General features: G+C 43.5%; 1 protein-coding gene across 3 annotated transcripts in view; it reads right to left on the bottom strand.

The window, feature by feature from the left end:
* STRIP2 (striatin interacting protein 2) overlaps positions 1 to 23,865 on the bottom strand; it is a 72,544-nt gene that overhangs the window by 35,273 nt on the left and 13,406 nt on the right. For 2 of the 3 annotated variants that reach the window (XM_031939043.1, XM_031939046.1), the window contains exons 7-16: positions 23,457 to 23,563; positions 22,549 to 22,676; positions 19,689 to 19,889; positions 18,274 to 18,503; positions 17,378 to 17,443; positions 15,169 to 15,232; positions 14,398 to 14,469; positions 12,689 to 12,763; positions 10,909 to 11,006; positions 4,384 to 4,510 (exon numbers count right to left, since the gene is read on the bottom strand). In XM_031939043.1, the coding sequence (XP_031794903.1) occupies positions 4,384 to 4,510; positions 10,909 to 11,006; positions 12,689 to 12,763; positions 14,398 to 14,469; positions 15,169 to 15,232; positions 17,378 to 17,443; positions 18,274 to 18,503; positions 19,689 to 19,889; positions 22,549 to 22,676; positions 23,457 to 23,563 (1,168 nt within the window). The remainder of the gene's footprint in view (positions 1 to 4,383; positions 4,511 to 10,908; positions 11,007 to 12,688; positions 12,764 to 14,397; positions 14,470 to 15,168; positions 15,233 to 17,377; positions 17,444 to 18,273; positions 18,504 to 19,688; positions 19,890 to 22,548; positions 22,677 to 23,456; positions 23,564 to 23,865) is intronic. The other variant, XM_031939045.1, reaches the window with a different exon arrangement.

Below are 23,865 nucleotides of genomic sequence, written 5' to 3'. Positions count from 1 at the left end.
CCATCTAGTTGTCCCCTGAAAACAAAATCTAACTTAAGTATACCTAAGACAGTCATCTAATCTCTTCCTGAAGATTTCCAGTGAAGGGAAACTCATGTCCTCCTTAGGCAGTCCATACCACTTTTGGATATCTCTAATTTTTAGAAAATCTTTAGAAGAAACCACCAAAATCTGCTTCTTTCAAGTTTTCACTCTCTCGTCCTAGCTTTGCCCTCTGTTCTAAAGAAGAAAAGGTCTAATTCTTTTTTTGTGTGTTTATTTTGGAGCACAGGGCCACACAGCTAGTAAGTGTCTAAGGTCAAATTTGAACTCCTGCCTCTAGGGCCAGTGCTCTATCCATTGTGACATTTATCTTCCCCAAATTCATCTTTCACATGATAGTCCTTTAATATATTTGAAGGCAGTTGCCAAGTTCTCTTCTCCCTTCTCCCTTCCCTCTTCCCAAGTCCTCTCTTCTGCAGGCTAAATAAGCCAATTCCTTCCCTTGATCCTTGACAGAAATGTTCTCCCATCCCTTCACCATCCTCTGGATTCTCTCCAACTGGTAATATCCTTTCTAAAATGTGGTACCCAGAACCAATCATCTAGATGGGGACCAATGAGGGCAGAGTATAGCAGGATAGTCACTTCCCTGGCCCTGGACAGCGGGAAGCTTCAGCTTAAGGGGAAGGGAATGGATTATAAAGCTTCCTGTTTCCAACAATTCCTCCTCTCTCTAGAGTCACTAGCAAAGGGAGGGTGGTGAGCACAGCAGCTTAGGATTTTTGGTTTCTGCTTTGTTGAGGTGTGTTTAGGAGGAGAGATGATGGATATAGATGTGTGGTTTCCTACCATTCTCTTCTGTGAGACTTTTATCACTGGTTTATCTCTGGTGGCTCACTGTGCCCAGGAAGAAGAAACTGTCCTCTGCCCCCAATTTGTCAAGATACAAAGATGCCCTAAAGGAGTCCTTGCCTACACAGTTACCAATTCATATACACTCCTGCACACACAGTGATTGCAGCTCACACAGACCTAACTACATTAAGGTTTCTTGTCATGTCACATCCAGCTCCCCTCCAATTCAATAAACATCAGTGACTCCCTATTACTTCCTCCAAGATCAAATAGAAAACCCCGTTGGGCTTATAAAGCTCTTCAAAACCTGGCTCCTCCCTCCTCCCTTTTCAGTTTTCTTACACTTTATACCCTTCCACATACACTCCAACCCAGAACCACCAGCTCTTTGCTGTTCCATACACAGCCACTCCAGCTCAGTGCTTTCCCTGACTATTCCCGAAGCCACAAATGCTCTCCTGTCTCATCTCCACTTCATGCTTCCCTGGTTTCCTTCTTATCTCAACTAGGATTCCCCATATGGAAAATAAAATAGCTTTCCTGCTCCCTCATAAGCCTAGGGGATTACCTTCTATTTGCCCCATCTGTATCCTGAGCTTGTTTATTCATTATATCCTCTACTCCACTGGACTTTGAACTCCTTGAGAGCAGAGGTTCTGTTTGCCTTTCTTTGTATCCTCGGGCTTAGAACAGAGCCTGGTACAGACAGGATACTTACCAAAGAGCTTGTTGACCAAATGGCTGCCTTGAACGTGCTTTGCTCTTAGCTACCCCAGGAGGGAGGTCTTGCAAATATTATTATCCCTATTTCATAGATGAAAATGCTAAGGCTCAGGGGAGTTTTTTGAAAGAAGCAGCTGGTGGAACAACGGGTAGAAGAATAGCCAGAGTCAGGAAAATTTGACTTCAAACGTAACTTCAGATGCCTTTTAACTGTGTGACTCTGGGCAAGTCACTTGACCCCTGCTCACTTTCTTCAATTGTAAAATAGAAATTAAAAACTACCTTGCCGGGTAGTTGAGAAGATCAAATGAGATCCATAAAAAGTGCTCAGCTCTGTGTCTGGAATGCAGTAGGTATTTAATAAATCCTTTCCTCCTTCCCCAGGATTCAAATGTGATGTGTATGATTCGAAGACACTGTGTTGCCTCAGTCATGTTTGACTTTTCATGACCCCATTTTGGGGTTCCTTTATATATGGCTTTCCTCCCTCCCCCCTTCTCTCCTTTCTTTTCTCCCTCCTTCTCTCCTTCCTTCCTTCCTCCCTCCCTCTCTCCTTCCCTCCCTTCTTTCCTCTTTCCTTGCCTCCCTCTCTCCCTTCCTCCTTTCTGGCAATTGGAGTTGTTACTTGCTCAGATTCACATAACTAGTAAGTGTTAAGTGTCTGAAGCCACATTTGAACTCAGGCCCGGACTTCAAGTCCAATGCTCTCACCACTTCGTCATCTAGCTGCCCCCATGTCCAACTTTTCATGACCCCATTTTGGGGTTTCTTTACACTTGACTGTTCTTATACACAAACACACCAACTGCCCTCAGAGTCATAGCCATCTCCTCCCTGTACCATGAGAAACAGCCTGACGTGGCACTGGATTCGAAGCCAGAAAGAATTACATTCAAATCTTGCCTCAGCCACTTATTTCAGCACACAACCTTGGCAAATCACTAATTTTCTCTTTGGGCCTCAGGGTCTCTGTTGTAAGATAAAGCTAATAGAAAGACTTCCCTGTGAGGATTGTAAACTGCCTTGTACACCTTGAAACTTCAACATAAATGTCAGCTAGCATGATCATATTACTACTCTTCTGGTGAAAACCTGAAGAAGACTCGGGTAACCCAGGTATCTGGGGTATATCTTGGGGTATATCAAGGTGTCAGGATTCCCTGTGGGAAATAGCATACTACATAGTCCAGGATTGAAAAAGTCGAATTCCACACATACATACCCACACCTGACTCTGTCCAAAACTACCATTTCTCATCTCCCTCTACCAGCCACAGATTTGTTCTAATTTCCAAAGGAAAATGGGATGCAGGTCCAGGAAGGCTTGTTCTTTTTCTGTTCACACTGAGAGAAATCATTTCTAGTTCCCTTTTTTTCACTCCTATGGCCACTACCCCAGTTCAGGTCTCATCATCTCTTGCCTGGTTGATGGCAATAGTTTATTTAAATGGTCTTTCTGCCTGAGGGCTTTCCCCACTTGACTCTCTCCTTCTATTGAATCACCAAACTGTTATTCCTAAAGTACAGGTCTGATTACATTCCACACACTGATGTCTCCAACTCAAGAAACTTCAATGATTCCCTATTACCTCTAGAATCAAATACAACTTTTCTAGAATTTGTAGCTCCTTTATAACTTAACCCTTAGCTTCCTTCCCAGGCTTCTGGCACTGCCCTCCACAAATATTACAATCCAGCCATATTGTCCTATGTGCTTCCCCTCTCACATGACTTGTTATTCCCCCCCATGCTTACAATGCTCTTCTTCTTAACCTCATAGAACCCCCGGTTTCTTTTAAGCCTTATTTCAAGCACTCCATCCTTCAGGAGGCCTCTCTCAAGTTCCCAACTGCTATTGCCTTCTCTTTTAAGGCCATCTTTCTTAAGTTTGTATTTATCTTGTATGAACAGATTTGTGTATGTGTAGTTTCCTTCCCTAAAATGTAAGCTCCCAAAGACATGGATTGCTTGTTGGTTTGATTTGTAACCCTTAGCATGCTATCTGGCACACAGTAAGCACTTTGTTCTCTGATTTGTTAACTGACTGATTAAGGGACAGATAACCTGGATGAAGAAAGGGAAAAAAAAAAAAAAAAAAAAGAAAAGCAACTCAGTTTGGCTGAGTGTCTCTATGAAAGTTTGCATCATAGCCTCTCTGAAGGGAGGAAGCTTATGAATTGAAAACTGATAACCTACTTTATTTTATATTATTTTAAGAAGACTTAGTCAATTTATTATGATCAATGACTACCTATCAGTCGGCCCTCTTATGAGTTTGAGCTTCCAAAGACTATAATTTCAGTAATCTATTATGGAATATAAAAATTGATATTCCATGACTAATAACTAAGAATTATAACTAATCAGAAAGAATGTTTATGAATCAAATTCAGACTTGTTTGTATAGGCCCTATTAAAATTTATGAGAGTTCAACTTCCTTGTTCCCATAGGCTAAAGTCCAGTCACAAAAATTCAAATGCTGACTAGAGTGGGAGATGAATTAATATAGATGTTTGCCCACCATGAAACTTTATAGGGAATGTTAGTTATGAGATACTGATTCATCTAATGAAGAAGTGATCTAAGCAGCACCAACCGATCAGAAGTAAAATGTCTCTATAATCACTGTATAATATAAATGCTATAGAAGAACTGCTCTGTCAGATGTATCCTTGACTACTGAGTAGCCTTGGATCTGATTCACTGGTATCTGCTAGCCATACTGATAAAGTGAGTATGCTCGAAACTTTGTGCCTCAATTTCTCTATATCTATTGCCACAGGCATCTCCCAGGGTGGGACTAGGGACTCTCAGCAGCTCACCTGGTAGATGTGGTTGAGTTTAAAGTGCTTCAGCAGCAGGAGCAGCACAGCAGAGATGCTCTTGACTATGATCTCTTTGTGTCTGTTCACATCGATGCCCAACTTCATGCTCTGAAGCACAGTAATGCTGGAATGGAAGAGAAAAAAAGGGAAGATGAAGAAGCACCCAGAGAATGGACTTGGAGTCAGAAGTCTGGGTAGTTTTAGTTCTGGTTCAGTCAGTTATTAGATATAAAGTGCTGAATACATCAGACAATCGCTTTAAGCCTCAGTTTCTTCATCTGTAAAACAGGGACAATAATACTTGTAATGTGTATAAGTCATGGGGGGATTTGAGGAAAGTGCTTTTTAAACTGTAGAGTACCATAGACTGTTGGTATGACTAATTGGGATGGATGATGAATGACTATTAAAATGACCGCTCCCCCATGCAGCAGTGGGACCCAGCTAGTGAGTCATGAATACTCAGGAATCTGAATGGAGGAAGTGGTTGCTCTCAGGAAAAACCACCTCCCTGTAATGTAATAATAAAATAATTCACATTACTATCGTGCCTTTACATGTGCAAGTCCTTTCTTTACAATTATCTTTTAGGGCCAAGTTAGGTAGGCAAGAATTATCCTCACTTTACAGATGGGAAGCTTTGATCCAGAGGTAAGGTAGTTAGAATTATCCATCTACCTATAGCTACTAAGTATTGGAGTCAGGATTTAACCCAGATCTCCTAACTCCCAAACCAAAAAGGTTTTAATTCAGGCTCTGTGAAATAAAACACATTTTCCTGTCCCTTCCATTCCTGACTATTTAGGGAAATGGTGGGATGCTCCATACCTAGGGGGCCCAAGGAAGGAGCCTGAATGAATGTCCAGCCTCCTCTCAATGTGCAAATATATGTGAAACAAGACCCAATGTCCCTACTCTTGTGGCAAGCGAGGTATAATGTCCTGAGCTGAGCACTGTGGGATTCCCCTCAGGACCTCAGGTACCTTTTTGGGGATATAAGGTAACCCAGATCTTTGTTCTGATCCTTCTCCTTTAGGTAGTGGTAATAATGGGTTTGGGAACAGAGGAAAACAGGGGCTGTGTGCGAGGCACGGATGCCAGTGACATGATACAGTAGAGTGTGGTATTATGGCTCAGAAAGCCTGGGTTCTAATTTCAGTTTTGCCTCATACCACATAGGACTTTGGGCAATTCATTTAACGCTCCTGGGTCTCAGTTTCCTTTTCTGTAATGATGATCGCCTTTGAAGTCCCTTCAGCTCCAGTTACTAAGTCTCTGGTTCTTAGTTTTTTCACATATTAAAGTCCATTTCAGCTCTAAATTTATGATTTGCCCCACCTCTGTTAGAGGATATTTAGATGAGGTCAGCCAAACCAGCTGACAGCTGTAGATTTCACTCTGCAGTGCCTGAGAGCAAAGGGCTAGATACGTCTCAAGAGGGCAGTGCAACAATTTGGTGGCATTAATCTGGTGCCCCTTTACATTTCCTCCTGTGCCATGCCAGGCTGTTAATCCTGGAAGTAGTGAGGAGCTTGAGAGGAAGGTGTCTGTGTGAGGGCCCTCTGCTGTTCTAGGACCCAGACACAGAGTCCTTCAACTCCTATCCTTCTACAGAGGATGGGAGAGATGGTGGCAGGTACAACAGATGCAGCCAGAGCTGCTCAGCCCTCTATCCCTAGAGAAAAAGGTTTGTCAGAGTATGTAGCATGCACTTCAATGTTGCCCAAAAGAAAGCCAGCACCTGGGAAGGGAACAGCAACCTGGGAAGCCAGGCTAACCACTAAGGGTTTGAAGCAGAAGCCAGATGAGCAGAGTCATGTCATGTATTGGGAAGGGATCACAAGACCAGATGAGCTGAAAGACCTGAGAGAGAGAATGGCAGGGGTGGGGGGTGGGGGTGGGAAGAAGAATGAGAGAACAAGAGAAAGAAAGAGGCAGGGGAGGAGAGAGAGAGAACGAGAAAGGGAGGGAGAGGGGAAGGAATAAAGAGGAGGGAGAGAGAGAGAGAAGACAAGGGGGAGAGAGAGAGAGGGAGGGAAGGAGGAAGGATATGGGGAGAGGGGGAGGGAGAGAGAGAGAGAGCGAGTACACATGCTATGTGTTCTCAGATATGGCCAATGTATTGAGTTGTTTTGTTGGACTATGCATATTTGTTATAAGAGGAGACTTCTATTTGGGAGTGAAGGGGAGAAAAGGGGTTAGTAGAAATAATAGACAAAGAAAAATAGGATATTCATAGAGCATTTTAAGTGCAGAAAAAAAACAAAAAGTAATTCAGAAAGAGATACAAATGTAATAATTTTGTTAACCTATTTGTTAAACTTTAGGTACATGGTGTCTCAAAAGTGCACTAAAAATTTTGTGACACCTATCACATATGTGTATACATATTAAAAAAAAAACCTTCACAAAGCCCAAAATTTACAGTTTCTTATTAAATCCTCTTTTCTGTTCTTCTGTCTTGAAATATGTAGGTCTGTCAATGACTTATGTACACAAGAAAAAAAGATTTTTTTTTCAAGATCAGATAGAATCAGGGAGTAGGGCTCTTTCCATTCATTCATTGATTCTATATTTATTAAAGGGTTCTTAACTTTTTCTGTGTCATGGATCCTTTTAGCAGTCTGGTTAAACCTATGGACCATTTTTAAGAATATCATTTTTAAAAGCATTAAATAAAATACATATTATAAAGGAAAATGATCAGACTGAAATACAACTATCAAAAAATTTTAAAGAAAATTCATGTATCTAAGGTGAAGAATTCCTGGTGTAAGCAAAGATTTAGTCAAGACAATTCCTGTACTAATGAACTTTATAGCCTAGCAAGAGGATAAGATACAAATAAAGATAACTTTGCTACATGATAACATTTAAATGGAGTAGAAGGCATTGATCAATACTGGTCCCATAGAACAAACCTCCTGGTGGGCTGGAACTGGTTTTTGCTGTTTTCTCTTTATCCCCAATACTAGCATGGTCCCTGGTACCTGAAAGCAGCTTAATATATATACCTCTTTGTCGACTGATGATAAAACAGACTTTCATCCTCTCAGTCCTGGTGTGAAATACTGCATATACATGGTTATTTTCTTTATTATAAAGAGAACAATGGTGGAGAGAACAGCTTGGGAAATTACTATAATATTTTTTAAAATATATATTTGAGAGTTAAAAACAAAGTGTAAGGTGATCTTAGACAAATTCATCATCATGGAAGGGGACTAGTAGTTGGCGAAGCTTTCTAAAAAAAAAAACAAATTTGACTAGAATTCTAAAGGAAAGATAGAAATTTAACAGGAAGGAGGAGGGAATTATAAGCACTAAGATCAAGAACAAAGGCAAGAAGCCAGGAAATGCAGAAAAAAGTCAAGTTTAGATGGAATGTAGAATGTTTGGGAGTAATATATGACAAAACCGCAAAGGTTGGGAAGCACTAGGTTCTAGAGAGCTTTGAATTCCAGCCAGAGGGAATTCCTGAAGCTTTTTGAGCAGAGGAAGAAAATACTAGAAAGAGCTATGCATGAAGAAAATTATTCCAGCAGTTGAATCAGCAAGGATTGGAGAGGGAAAAGAGTGGAGGATGGAAAATGGTATTGGTAACTCCAGTTGATAAGGAGGATTTCTAGTAGGAGGGTGACAATGGAAATAAAAAAGGAGAGAGATCATTGAGAGACAAGACACACAAAGAGAAATACACACACCGAGAGAAAGGGAGACAGACTGAGACAGAGAGAAACACGGGGGAAACAGAGATAGAGACAAGAGAGAAAAAACAGACTAGAAACAGGAAGAAACAGAGACAGATCTAGACACTGAGAGACAGAGACTCAGAATGGCAGATAAAAGACAGAGAGAAAAACAGACATAACACAAGGGATAGAGAAGGTGAAAGGATATGACTTAGTAAATGATTTTATGGAGAAATAAGGGGAATGAAGACACAAAGAAAACTGGAATTGATCCTACAATATATCTTTTGAGACCTGTCTCAAGTCACTCCCCTTTCAAGTAATCCATACCCATTCCTCAGTCAACAAATATTTACATGTGCCAGATACAGTAAGCCCTACCAATACAAAGAAAGCAAAAACATAGTCCTTGCCCTTAAGGAACCTACATTTGAATAAGAGAAAATCAATCACTGCTATTGAAATCCTATTCATTTTCAAGACTCATGTCCCCAGCCAGAAATAGGCTCTCCTTCTTTAGATTATCATAACCTCTTTTTTTTTTTTTTTATAAGACTATAGTATAATCTGAAGAGTATGATAGAAGGGGATTCAAAAGATCAGAAGTCCTTTCATTTCCTAGAAGTTTGGCTGTGAGTCACAATCTCTCTTAAGTCTCAGTTTTCCTATTTGTCAAGTGTTAAAAACAAAACAAGATTATTATAAGGAAATCATTCTCTAAAGGCTGTTGTTATTTCATTATTGTTTCAAAATTCAGCTCAAGAACTGCCTTCTCTATGAAGTCTTTCTTGATCTTCTTGCTGAATAGATTTACACTGTATCTGCTTATTTATGTACACAAGGTTTCTCCTGATAGAATACAAGCTCCTCGAGGACAAAGATTGTTTCAGAATTTCATCTTTGTATCCCTAGTAGTTATTGCCATGAAGTAAAACATAACTTGTTTATTGTTGCAATCATATTCTAAATTATAGGTTACGCATAAAAAAAGTTTGAGAGGTTATTGTTATATTTATAGCCTATTTGTATCAGAACTACGAGAGGGTATTATTATATTTAAAGGCTATTTGTATCAACAGTGTGAGAGTTTATTGTTATATTAATAGGTATTTGTATCAACAGCCCAAATCAGCCAAGAAAGCTAAGCTGATCTTGTTTAGTCATTTTTCAGTTGTGTCTAACTCTTCTTTGGGGTTTGCTTGGCAAAGATATTGGAGTGGCTTGCCATTTCCTTCTTTAGCAAGGTAAACAGGGCTACGTGACAGCCCAGGATCACACAGCTAGTAAGTGTTTGAGGAAGGATTTGAACTCATGAAGTTGAGTCCTGCTTCCTCCAGGCCTGGGATTCTATCCACTGAGCCAACTAGCTGTCTGGCAAGCCAATCTTAGATATATATTAAGAGAGGCACAAAGTTCAGGAAAGGAAGTGATTGTCCCTCTGTACTCTGCCCTCATCAGACCATATCTGGACCACATTCTATCATGGCTTAATATTTTGGGTAGGACACTGATAAGTTATAATATACAAAGGAGGGAAAGCAGGAGAATGAAGGGCTTTGGGTTCATGTCACGTAAAGATTAACTACAGGAATGAGCGCTACTTAGCCTTGACAAAAAAAAAAAAAACTCAGGAGAACCATGGTGACTATATTCAAGTATCTGACAAGCTATTTTTTCTACTTGTGACCCCCTTTTATCTCAAGTAACTTACATGACCTATATAAATATAGACATGTAAAATAGGAATACACATCAAATATTTACTGACAATAAATCATAATTCTGTAACTCCCAGATTCAGTTACGTGACCTTATATGGGGTTATGACCCACAGTTTAAGAAGTTTTGTGACTAACCATTTATCATGTGGAAAAGGAATTATACTCATTCCACTTGGCAAAAGTAGGGGCAAATAATGGAAATTGTAAGGAGACAAATTTATGCTTGATTTGAGAGGAAACTTCCTGCCAATTAAAGCTGCCTAAAATTAGAATATGCTGCCTGAGGAGAATAGCTTCCCCTTCACTTAAGGTCTTTAAGCAAAGAATGGATGACTTATCAGATATGTAATGTTCAGTCATTTTAGTCATGTCAGAGTCTTCATGGTTCCATTTGGGGTTTTCTTGGCAAAGATACTGGATTGATTTGTCTTTTCCTTCTGAAGTTCATTTGAATTGATGAGGAAACTGAGGCAGACAGTGTTAAGTGATTTGCCCAGTAAGTGACTTGCCTGGGGTCACACAGCTAGTATGTCTGAGGTCGGATTTGAACCCAGATGCTTCCTGACTCCAGGTCTGGTGCTCTAACATGCCACCTTGTTGCTCCTCAAATAAGTAATAGTAGGAATCTTTGATTATACCTCTGAAATATGTGACACTGGGTACCTCTCATTTCTTCAACTAGTTTCTTGAAGGGAGGCACCATATCTTACTGAATTTTGTATGATTTTCCCTCCCTCCTTTCTTTCCTTCCCCAGTGAATTCATTTGTGTGAAGAACTCCCTGTAATGAAGCTTTCCTCCATTGAAGCAGATTAGCAACTGATTCATAAGTTATAGTCTTAATGAATTGCCAAGGCCCAGGTAGGTAAAAATGACCTGCCCAGGATCAGATGGCCAGCGTATGTTAGAGGCAGTTTTAAATGAACTCACTTCTCTCTGATACCACTGAAGTCTTCTATTCACTTCTATTCTATTCATTCTTCTATTCACTACACTACAGCTGCTTCTTATCTTGCACATAGTAGGTGCAATATATGTTTGCTGTGATGGAAAAAAAATCCAAAACCAAGCAGCTTGTACTCAAACGCTGAGCCCAAGGGGAACACTCACGGCATCTCCTCAGGCAACACATCAGCCAGGATGTTGATTGAATCTGTCTTGGCCTTGGAAGTTGGGGCAGCAGCCAAGAGAATCTTCAGCAGAGCAATCTGTGAATGAAGAAGACAAAGTTCCCCATTCCCCACCCCCAGAGATGCAGAGCTGGAAGAGATCCAAGGCAGCTCCCTGTCTCTTCATCGCACTCAAGCAGAGACATGGGAGTTTTCAGTTTCTTAATAGCATTTTGCATTTGGAGGGGTTTCCCTAAGAACAAGGGAGAGAGCACAGAACTGGGAGTCAGGAGATGTCAGTACAAAAAGTCTTTGTCCCAACACTTAGTATCTGTATGATTGTAGGCAAATTACTTGATTTCTCTGAATGTCAGTTTCTGGAATAGTGGAGTAAATTGAGAATACTTGGCAAGGTACAAAGCACTATAGAATTTTCATTGTACTATTTTCATTCCTCTTTTGTCTTCAGAGGAAAAGAGAGAAAGGATAAGCATTTATTAAGTGCCTATGGTGTGCCAGGTAGTGTGCTAAGCACTTTATGGTGTTTTATCTTATGTACTGAAGAACTAATGTCTTTGGGAAAGGGGAGAGCTACAACAAAATATGCTTGTGTAAAAGTAAAAACTAAAATTGGAATTGGGATAATAAGAATAATAACTAACATTTACATAACACTTTAAGCTTTCCAAAGTACTTTATCCATATTATTTCATTTGATCCTCTAAACAACCTGTCCTGATCTATATCTTGCCATTGGATCCAGATGGTGCTGGAGGGGAAAGTGAGGCAGGTAACCTTACACAGCTCTCCCTCACTTAAATCCAATTCATTTGCATGTCATGGCATCTCCTTCCTGACATCATAATCCTTTTCTAGAACGAAGGACAAACAATAATGAGTAGGTGCTATTATTCTAATTTTATAGGTGAGGAAACCGAGGCAGACTCAGTTACTTGCTGAAGATCATACAATCTGTCTCAAGTAGGATTTAAACTCAGGTCTTCCTGTCTCCCCAGATCCAGGGCTATAATCACGGAGCCACCTAATTGCTTCCAAGATTCACATCCTTGAGTTTTAAGGATGTTCTTGGCAATAACGGAGATTTGAAGGAGACAGGAAAAATACCACAGGAATCAGATAGGTGAAGAAAATATCCCCAAAGTTCTGTTTCCATCTATTCTATTTCTTCCTCTGGATTCTGAACAGCTGCTTCACTCTGATGTTCAAGTGTATTCAAGGATGAGTGGGTCCCAATGAATCTTTGGAGGGGTCAGAAAAGACCCCTAGCTTACTTAAAGTAGGCAACACTCCCTTGGAAAAATTTGGAAAGGTTCTCAGTCAAAAACACAGGATCTGAGTTATGTCAACTGTGTCCCCAATCACCTGTGAGGCCTTGGACAAAGCCTACTTGGGTCTCAGTTCCCTCATCTGTAAAATGAAGAAGTCTGAGGTGAGATCCCCACCAGCTCGGACAGTTTGGGATTCTCTGAGTCTGAAACATTAGAAAGGGACTGAGCTGCCTCAGCCAGAAGAAGAGCACCCATAGCTCTTCTCCTCGTAAAGGGACCTAAGGGATTTATTGTTTCCCCAACTTAACAAAGCACTATAACAAATCCAGATTATGGGAGTGTACCATGTAACTGTGAACTGACTCAATCATTCAGAGAAGCCTTCTGAGATCAGTGGTGTTGCTCTGGAGGTCCTAAATGAATGGTTCCTATGGCTCCTTCACAGAACAGAGGAGAAAAGCCAGGGCCTTGGGGGAGAAGGGATTAACGTACCATATACTGTGGGAGGTTATACAGCATGGCCTGGTAAAGGATTTCACATGGGGTCTCCTGTACTTCCTCTTCTCCCTATGATAGGAATCAGAAAGATTATTCAGCATATATCCACATCTAGAGAAAGAACTATAGAATCTGATTACAGATCAAAGCATCTTTTTACTTTTTTTCTTTTCTCTTGATTCTTCCCTTTTGTTCTGATTCTTCTTTCATAACATGAATAATGTGGGAATGTTTAAAATGACTGTACATGTATAATCTATATCAGATTACTTGCTGCCTTGGGGAGGGGAGAGGGAAGAGAGAGAACAATTTGTAAGTCAGGATCTTATAAAAGTGAGTGTTGAGGGGCAGCTGGGTGACACACTGGATAGAGCATCAGCCCTGAAGTCAGAAGGACCCTAGTTCAAATCTGAGTTCAGACACTTAACACTTCTTAGCTGTGTGACCCTGGGCAGTCACTTAATCCCAATTGCTTCAGGGAAAAAAAAAAAAGTGAATATTGAAAACTACCTTTCCATGTAATTGGAAAAAATCAAATACTATTAAAAATTCTAGACACTCACTTTCTATTTGCCTGGGGCTTCAGTTGTGGTTTAGTGTTAAAAGAGCACTAACTTGAGAGTCAGATAAGAAACGTGTATTGGGATCATAGCTGCCTGTAATGAGCCCTGTGACCAAAAGGCTCAGAAGTTCTATGTGGCTCATCTTTCAAATGTATAAAATCAAGAAAATTTCGAGGATTCTTCATGGCACTAATGTTGCTTGGCTCCCTTCCTCCCATCCCCCTGGCTGATGGCCCAGAATTCTTTCACTATTTTCCAGGTAGGGAGGACAATGCAGCATTGCTATGCTGAAGCCTGGGAGAAATACATCCAGGGACCCAAGAATCAGTCTGCCATAGGCCCTTGCCAAGGCTTCATTAGACACAGCGAGGGATGTGCCATGGCTGGATATAGCTGAGCTCAGCACAGAGCCTCAGGCAAGACCATGACACACAGTGAGGAGGACAGATCTCCCAGAGCTCTTTTATATAGTCAAGGTTGAAGGGAGGGGGCGCAGGAGAACAGGAAGAGGAAGACCTGACTGAAGGGAAAGAGAGAAATGAAGGAGGGAAATGGAAAAGAGAGAAATGAAGGAGGGAGATGGAAAAGAGAGAAATGAAGGAGAAGGAGGAGAATGGAATTGTGTGAAAGAAGAAATAGAAGGGGGAGAAATCTATAAGGCAGCCCAGTGACCTTTAAATAGGAGGAGAAAAACAGGAAAGACAGTGCAGAAAAGTGTCTTCCCCTTCCCCTCCTTAGCCAAAAATATGCAACTACCCCATTTTTGCTCTTGGTGACAAATATCTGCTGCCACACGCTAAGGTTTTGCTTTTATAGGATGAGGGATGGAAAACAGAAGATAGGAGAGGCCACAATGTGGCCAACCCTTCACCTATCCCTTCCCCAAGACAGAACTCTTAGGTCCTGTGGACACAGCTCTTGGGACTCAAGCGAGCTTCTATCTCTATACTGAGGGCAATCAAAGTGCCACCAGGGCCTTAGCAAACAGAGCTCTTGAAGAATGAGGACAAATCAGGGTGTATTCTCTTCCCCCGCATTCTGGTTGTTCCTTCTTGACAGCACTGAGTCTGTACAGAATTCCAAAACCCCATCTGTGTCTTCCTTCTGTCTTCCCCACAACCACCAGGCCTCTTGTCTCACCAGCGACATGGGACACTTTTCCAGCTCTTCCTCATTCTTGATCTGGATGTCAGAGATGGAGATGTACTTGTGCTGGGGAGACAGGGAGAAAAGTATCATATGGGAGAGAGGCAAAAATAGTTTGCCACGATGGTGAAGAGCAAAGTTATACCCACTATCTGGGGTACAGCCCAGAACCTAAGCAGACACTGCTCATCACCGCATAGGAGAAGTGTGGTGTCCACCTGTCCTAGAACTATGGGCCTGAGAGGCGTGCTTTCATAGTAGAGGCTTTGAAAACTCTTAATACACAACCAGGACTGGCACAGGGCCAGAATGTCTATGTGTGGCCCCAAGCAATGGCTGACTGCAGCCTGGTCTTACATGGATGATACTATCATAGACTTAAGAGTTGAAAAGGAGCGGTCAAAGGTAATCTAATCCAATCCATCGTACAGATGAGGAAACTGAGACCTTGTAAGTAATTTGTACAAGGCTGCTCATTTAGTAATCATCTGGCAACCAGTGTTTGCTGAAATGAATTGATTTAAAGAAATAGAGATAGGAAGGAGGGAATGAAAGGAGAAAAAATGAAGAAGAGGGGAAGGGAGGAAGAGGGGGCTAAAGGAAAGTTTTCATCATTTGGATTTCTCTCAAAAGGACAATGTTAATAGATCCCAGAGAGAGCCTTGATCTCTTCTTGGGCAAGTGGTCAGTGAGATATTTGGAGAATTCTGGGACATCCCTGATGGACTAGTCAGTTTCTCCACCACGGTATACTATCTTGGTTACCTGCTTCAAAGTCTTCACACTTTCATGGATAGGTCTCGGCAATCCCACCAACGTGTCTGTGTCCCTATAAGAGGCAAAAATGCCCAAGACACCCAGATTAAAGGTCTCCCCCAGAATCACAAAAAAAATCCAGCTTCCTGAGTCACAGGCCCTCCCTTCCTTCCCTCATCATCTCAGACACCTCCATAGCTGCCAAAGACCCTGCAGTAGCCAAAGGAAACAAAGGATATTGAGAGGATGGGTCAATGGTGAGAAGGCAGGAAAAAAACACTTGAGGATCTGGCTAGAAACGTCAACTCTACAACATTATTTCCATTTGAAAATGGTCCTTATGACTCAGGTCCATTGTTTTCTTTAACTAGGAGCCTCAGAAGAAGGACCCCAATGGGGAACTCAGTTTTGGAATTACTGAGTGGTACAAGACAGGAAATTTGATCTGTTTACCAGGTGGAATCTGGCAGCACAGGGATCAGAAGAGGAGGTACAGTGGATGGAAACACTGGGTTTGGAATCAGAAGAATGAGGTCCAAGTCCCAACTTTGATACTTAGTAGTTGTGTAACCTTGGGCTAGTAATAATAATATTTACTATCTGCTGGGCACTGTGCTGAGCTCTTTATAAATGTTATCTCATTTGATCCTCACAACAAACCTGCAAGGTGGGGAGTTGTTAGTCTCATTTTAGAGATAAGGCAATTCAGGCAAACTGAGATTATATATTTTCCTAAGACCTCATATCCAGTAAGCAAACATCTGGGATTGGATTTGAACTCAGATCTTCTTCACTCCTTCCTGGCTTCTATCTATTGTACCACCTGGCTGTCCAGCTAAGTATCTTAAAGCTTCTAAAAGAATGCAAATTCCCTGAAAAGAGGAATAATTTCATTTTTATCACACTCAGTGTCTGGGCAGATAGTACGCTCTTAAGTATTTCTTGCATTGCATTAGTTTCCTCCTCTGTAAAATGAGGATAATGACATTTACACTCTCCTAGGATTGTCATGAACAAAGTGCTTCACAAGGTTTAAGAAGCAATGTCCATAGTCCTTTCCTCATTCTTATAGATCTGGGGATCTATAGATATGAAATGTTGCATATAATGTTGGATACATATATTATAATGCTGCATGTAACAACATATAGATTCTTTCCATATATTGGAAATTCTTTTTTGCTTAATTTTTATTTCCCTTTTCCTTTTTTTTAAATTCTTTTTTTTTAAAGATGGTTCTCTAGAAGGAGGGAGGGAAGGGACAATCTAGGTGATGTATCAACAGAAGCTATCAACAAAAATCTTTTTTAAAAAAGATGTTATCTATATATGATGATCAACTGTGACGGATGTGGCTCTTCTCAAGAATGCAGTGCTTTAAGGCAATTTTAATAGGTTTGGGATGGAAATGCCATCTGCATCCAGAGAGAGATCTATGGAGATTGAATGTGGATCAAAGAATAGCATTTTCACCTTTTTTTTTTTTTCTTGTTCTCATTTTTTTTCTTTTGGTCTGATTTTTCTTACACCACATGACAAATATGGAAATATATTTAAAAGGACTGTATATATTTAACCTTTATCAGATTACTTGCTACCTTGGGAGAGGAAAAGTAAGGGAGGGAGGGAGAAAAATTTAGAACAGAGTTTTATAAAAATGAATGTTGAAAACTATCTTTACATGTATTTAGAAAAATAAAATACTCATGAAAAAAAAATCTAGACTCAATGATTATAATCATAGTATGATGCAACTTCAAAATGGGAACAAGAAAGCCCTTCTGGAGAGGCTGTGGGTCATAACTAATCAGTGGCAGAGCTTCCAGGTTTCAGTCAAGTAGATAGAAGTTATCCCTGAGATATTACTATGAAAGGAACTCCTTAAGTGATATTTATATGCTCTGAAGAGGAAGGAGAAAGAGAAGGTAGGAAGCAGAAAGAAGTCTCCAAATCCAGCTTTTCACCAGCACAGTACAAGGGCACGGAGTTGTGAAACCTGGATTTAAGGCCTAGCTTGGCCACTGACTAGCATAGCCAAACTTCCCTGGGCCTCAGTTTCTCGGGAAGAATCAGATAGGTCTCTTCCAATTCTGACATCCTATGAGTCCGTAGCCATCAGAAAACAACTCTAATTTCTTCTGCTCCTTATGTCAAGATCTCATAGCATATAGCCCATTCTCGCCCTCCCCTCCCACCTCCAGATCACAAAGCTACTTACTGCCCCAGGGTGAAGCCGATAAATTTGTTCCTGCTGATCTCCAAAAAGTGCTCAATGTCCTTCTGTCTGAGGGGGCAGCAAAGAAATCGGCAGAGAGAGATGAACAGAAAAAATCAGCCAGCCAGTCATGCATTTGTTAATTAACTTACTATGTACCAGGAACATTAAAAAAAAAAAAAACAAACAAACAGAATGCAAAAGAAAATCTTTAAGGGCCTACATAGCTAGGTCCTGAGATTGGGGGGGGGGGGAGAAAGAATGGGAGTTGGGGGGTGAAGAAGAGAAAAAGGGGTAGCTAAAACCCAGAATTTCTGGCTCCCCATTGAGCTTGTTTTGTTGAAATTTTTCCCATTTCTGATCAAGCCTACCTGACCTTTGGAATTCAGGGTAGACCTTTACACACTCAGCCAATAAGCATTTATTAAGTGCTTACTATGTGCAAAGCATTATAGAAAAGCAAATCATGAGAGACTTTAAGGGCCTCGATCCTCAGGCCCTGAAATGTAGGGAAGAGCTCCAGAAACCTTAGAACCCAGGATACCTATCTCCCGGTCAAGCCCACCTTGTCTTACAGCATTCCTTCCATTGAAGACCCATCTTGTATATGCTTTCTGTTCTTTTGGAGTAGGAACCTTTCCCCATTTCTGGCCAAGAGTTGGAAACACCTGAATTCAAATCTAGCTTCAGATACTTTCTAGCTATGTGGTCCTGGGCAAGTCACTTAAATTGTGTCTGCCCCAGTTTCCTCAATTATGAAATGGGAATAATATCTACCTTGTGGGGTTGTTGTGAGGATCAAATAAGATAATGTTTGTAAGATGTTTAGCAGAGTGCCTGGTACACAGACAGCACATAAATGCTTATTCCCTTTCCTTCCCCTTCCTGTCCAAACATACCTGACCTTGGGGGCCCACGGTAAGCCTTTAGGGAAAGTCACACGTTCTGTGGTAGGAGTCTGGGAGGGCAGAGGCGGGACCATGGGTCCCCGCTCCAGCAGGTCAAGCTCTCCATCCAGGGTGCTCTCCCCTTCCCCTGCCTCTTCCTCCTCCTCGGGGGGAGGCTCCTCATTCTTGAAGAGATCCCGTTCATTATAGATGTCCAGGCTGTCCTGCTTTGTGAGGAGCTGCTGGATCAAGGCAGAGGCGAATGGGGTCAGAAAGAAAAGCCCTTATCCCACAGCCTTGCCGTAAGGAGCAGGCTGGGGGCACGAGGAAAGGGACTGGGTCCATACTAGCTCTTCTTTTCCAAGGACACCGTTTTCCACTTTCTATCCCCTTGACTCTGACCCAGTATAAGAAATTCCCAATGGGTCACACTAACAGAAGGGCAGTAAATGGCCCAGACACAAGCCCTTTCTACCCACCCCAGGACAATGGAAGGTCCCAAAGCCCTACATTGCTTTTTTCTTTTTTTGGAGGATTCAGGGAAGGGAGGCAAGGCATGTGGAATAACATATTCCTTCCCATGTGAGACTCAGGTTAGTGTCCATTCCAGCCAGTTAGTGAAGGTGGTTTCAAATGGGTGTGAAGGCTTTGAGTTACACGTGGGTCAGCAGATCCATGGTCTGACCCACATCTTATGTACCTTTAATCCTGGGCCAGCAATCTATGCTGCAGTTGCAAGAATAACAAGGTGTGAAAGAGCAGATGACTCGCTCTAGAACCCTTGCCCAGGATGTGGGGAACAAATGAGTTTGGAATAGCCCCACCTTCAATCACAAAGGGCACTACCTGCCAGGAACAGGGACAGACCAGACTCCCAAAAGGGACACAGTATCTGGGGGCATCCACTTCTCCCATAAGATACACGCACCTTTTCTGTGCCTTCTATTATTTTACTGGTAAATGTTGGAACTCTTTCCATTCCTGGCCAAATGTACATGATTGCAGGGACCAGGGGGACCCCTGGGGACACCAATGCACACGAATGCACACGGCAGAGGTAAGAGTAGGGGGCACCGCTCCAGGGTCTGGGGCGGGAGGCCCTTAAACACTTTCTTTCCTGGTTTGCTCTGGGGCCCATGGCAGCTCAGGACTCCTGAGGGTTGGGCAGCAAGAGCCCAGGAGTTTGTATTCAGCTAGAATCTGACCGGACATTCCTCGGGGGACATGGGCTGAAGAACTAAATCCAAGTGAGTGGCAGCCCATAGCATGGCCTGCCCCAGTGGGACGCTGAGAACCCTCCTGAGGAGACGCCCCGATCCCTGGGACCCCCGTGGGAGAGGCCGCTGGCACAAGGGTGAGTGCTATCCTCTCCCTGTTCTCTGTGCAGACTGGGATGTCCAGGTGTGTCCTGGGGATCCGTCGCTCACCTTGCGCCCCCGGCGGCCTCGTTGCTTGGAGGTCTGTGGAGCCATCTGCGACTCCCCCAGGTCCAGCGTGTAGGAGGGGGGTGAGGCGGCCCTCATGCTGCGGACCACCTGGATGCTGTCCTCTGCTAGCGGGGGCAGGCCAAATTCTGCCCTCTTCTGTATCTTCAAGTTCTGCAGGATCTCAAAACCGCCCAGTGTAAACTAAAGGGAGAGAGAGAGAAAGGGAAAGGACCATGGGATGGGAGACAACCTTCAGACTGTCTAGCCCAACGGGGCTGGGAAGAAGAGAAAGGGGAATATGACTAGAGGATTAACCGTGGCTCTGAGGAACGTGGGGGTTTAAGATTCTAATAAGGGATAGCCTTAGAATTATATTTATGTATAAATATTTTATTAAAAGGTCAATAGTGAACATCAATATGGCCAACGAAACTTGGTAATAAACTATGTACATTAATAATATTTATAGGCGATGACACTTTGGACAAGTCCCTTAAATTCCCTGTGTCTCAGTTTCCTTGTCTGTAAAATGGGGATGAGAACACTTGCACTGTTTCTTTCAAGCCGAGGTGAGAAAAATGATTTGTAAAACTAAAGACACCGTAGAAGTGTTGTTTTTCCTACAGCGCTGTATCTACACTAACTAATGCCATCCTAGCAGTTTTGTTCTTCGGTCCTTTCACTCCTATCCGGTTTTTCAGGCCGTTTGGGGTTTTCTTTCTGGAATGGTTTGACATTTTCTTCTCCAGCTCATTTCACACCCGAGGAAAGGGAGGACACAGGATTAGGCGCCGGGCCCAGGGCCCCCCAGCCAGCAGTAAATCACCCGTTACTCTCCGAGGGGAAGGCCCGGCCTGGACTCCAAAATGGCCGCCCCCTGAGAGCAAGGCTGCGAGGGCCAGAAGCCCCTGGGGAGGATGGGGGGGGGGGCAGGACTATGGGGAAGGGGCAGGGAGGGGGCTCTCCTCACTGCCGGGGAGGCCAGGGAAGCTCGGGCCCAGTTACTGATAACAGTGCCAGTAACTGAGGTTATGCAGCGCTCTCCCACATCACGGCAGCAGCCAGGGAAAGCAGCCCCAAGGGCAGAGCGTTTCTGCCTCAGGGACTCCAGGCTGTCTCTGGGAGCGGGGGCTGCTAGAGTGGAGGCCTCCAGGCAATGCCGTGGTGCACAGAGAGCTGCGGCCACCCCCTTGCGCAGATGGGGAGACTGAGGCTCAGAGAGCCCGTGCTAGCCTGGCTCAGACAGCTGGGACCCCGATCCCTGAGGCTGCATCACGCTGGGCTGGCTGAGGAGGATGGCGGGAAGAGGGCCCAGGTAATTCCTCTCTGCCCCTCCCCAGTGTCCTGTACCTCTGTGGGGAGGTGGGCCCGGGTCTGGCCATCCTGCCTCTGTCCGGCCTGACCTCGAGCCCCCGGTTTCCTCACCTGGAAGATGGGGATGGGAGCTCTACACAGCCCAGCCTTAGTGGATAAGGAGTGTGAGGCCGGAGGGGGCCGAGGTGCAGCTGTTAAATATCAAAGCTGGGTCCCAAGCCAGACCGCCCCCGACTCCGAGACTAATGCTCTCTCCGGAGCTCGGACCGCACCAAGTCAGCAGCCGGGCCAGGACAGATCTAGGGCCCGCTCAGTTTTTAGAGCCCCTCCCCCAGTTTCAAAACACTTCATCCCAAGCATTCATTTCCAAACCTTCCCTCTGTCCACCTCTCCCCGCTACATATGGAAAAGGTGGCCCTGCCCACAGCAACCGGGGTTCCATCTCCCTCTCTCTCCTGGGTCTGAGGTGAGACAATGCTGGGTCCCAGAGGGAGTCAGGAAAGGGACCCACCGATTATATCCCAAAGAGATTATAAAGAAGGGAAAGGGACCTGTATGTGCACGAATGTTTGTGGCAGCCCTTTTTGTAGTGGCTAGAAACTGGAAACTGAATGGATGTCCATCAGTTGGAGAATGGCTGAATAAATTGTGGTATATGAAAATTATGGAATATTACTGTTCTGTAAGAAATGACCAACAGGATGATTTCAGAAAGGCCTGGAGAGACTTACACGAACTGATGCTGAGTGAAATGAGCAGGACCAGGAGATCATTATATACTTCTACAACAATACTAGATGATGACCAGTTCTGATGGATCAGGCCATCCTCAGCAACGAGATCAACCAAATCATTTCTAATGGAGCAGTAATGAACTGAACTAGCTATGCCCAGAAAAAGAACTCTGGGAGATGACTAAAAACCATTACATTGAATTCCCAATCCCTATATTTATGCACACCTGCATTTTTGATTTCCTTCACAAGCTAATTGTACAATAATTCAGAGTCTGATTCTTTTTGTACAGCAAAATAATGTTTTGGTCATGTATACTTATTGTGTATCTAAGTTATATTTTAATATATTTTAACATCTACTGGTCATCCTGACATTTAGGGGAGGGGGTGGGGGGGTAAGAGGTGAAAAATTGGAACAAGAGGTTTGGCAATTGTTAATGCTGTAAAGTTACCTATGTATATATCCTGTAAATAAAAGGCTATTAAATTAAAAAAAAAAAAAAAAAAAAAAAAAGGAAAGGGACCCACCAACTGGCTACATCACAGTGGGGAACTGCCATCATCTTTGATTACGTCATTTCAGAAACAAGAAGCTTGGACTGAATTCTCTAAACTGCTGTCAATCAGGAGAGACCCAATGCCTTTGTTTGTCCTGTGAGCTCTCTGCTTGGACCCAATGTCCCCCCAAATCTTCCCCCAAGCTTAGGAAGCTTCGAGGAAATAAGGGGGCTCAGGGAGATAACAGAACTGACTGCTCCAGCTGTCCTGTCTGAAGAAGCAGGAGGGGGCTGGGGGGCTGGGGGACTCACCAGGACGACCTTCCATAGCAGAAGCAGGACCTTCTTCATGGGGAAGTGAGGGGCGAGGCCACTGCAGAACTTGGTGATCATGGAGAAGAGCAGGAGAACAAACGGCTCCTCACTGTGCACCGCAAAGCCTGGGGAGAAGAGGGTACTGAGAGTCACAGGAGGAACCCTCATCTCCTGCAGGCCAGCCTCATTTCTCTCCTCTCTCTCTCTCTGTCTGTCTGTTCCTCTCTCCTTCTCCCCATCTCCCTCTCCCCCCTCTCTGTCTGTCTGTCTCTCTGTGTGTCTGTTTCTCTCTCCCTCTCCCCATCTTACCCCCTCTGTCTGTCTCTCTCTCATACACACACACCCTCCTACCCAAAGGAGGTTTACTATTGAAATACATATTATTGTTTAATGTGCAAGTGGCTAAGAGTCAGAGTGCAGTTCACCAAAAACAGAACACAGATAAGAAAAACCTCTTTTCACTGCTTTCCACACTAAAAAAACCTGAACGAAAATTCATGTGCCCTCCCTGACTATGGCAAAGATTTCACATTTTATAAACCATCCCCATTCCTATCCTATCAACTATGGAAGGACTGGGGCCTTTACAGTTGAGGAAACCAAGGCACAGAAAAATTAAGCAATTTGCTCAATATCAAACAGCCAATAGGTCCTAGGAAGATAGATTCAGAGTTGGAAGGGACTTCCGAGGTCGCCTAGTCCAACTCATCTCATTTTACAGTTGGGGAAACTGAGGCCCAGGTGTCAACAGAGCCACGACTGGAACATCAAATTCGGGGCCCTCTGTGGCAGCCGGGTCTGTGCCGTGGCAAGGTTTGTGGCCCAAGACAGCACGGCCATCTGCTTCTCCCTCCACAAGCCAAGGCCAAAACCCCCTTGGTGCTCCCCAAAGTCACACTCCTCACTCAGCTCTGTCCGGAAGGTTTCCCGGGCTGCCCTCCATCCACTGGGGTCTGTCTCCCGTTCCAGGCGAATGTTCTCCACCATCAGGTACATGACACTGAGCAGCACCCTGCGGGGGGAGAAGAGGCAGGTTGGAGGCCATTGTCACTGGGGGAAGAACACAGAGGAAATAAGAGTCTGTGTTCCACAGGTGTGGCTTTGGGAGAATGCTCTCTGTGGCTCAGGGCTGGGGATCTGAACCCTCAGCTAAGAAGTGGGCAGAGGATGATACCCCTGTGGCCTGGAGGAAGGCCGGGGGCTAATGAGCCAAACAGCAGGGAAGTGGTAAGCACCCTGCTACTGCATCCCTCTGGGCCCCCTGGACTGAGCTCGTCCATTTGCGTGTTTTCACTAGGCCCTAGCTCGCTCACT

Source organism: Sarcophilus harrisii, chromosome 5, assembly GCF_902635505.1.
Source record: "Sarcophilus harrisii chromosome 5, mSarHar1.11, whole genome shotgun sequence".
In the NCBI taxonomy this organism is placed as follows: Eukaryota; Metazoa; Chordata; class Mammalia; order Dasyuromorphia; family Dasyuridae; genus Sarcophilus; species Sarcophilus harrisii.
This window is presented reverse-complemented; position numbering and strand designations above follow the sequence as displayed.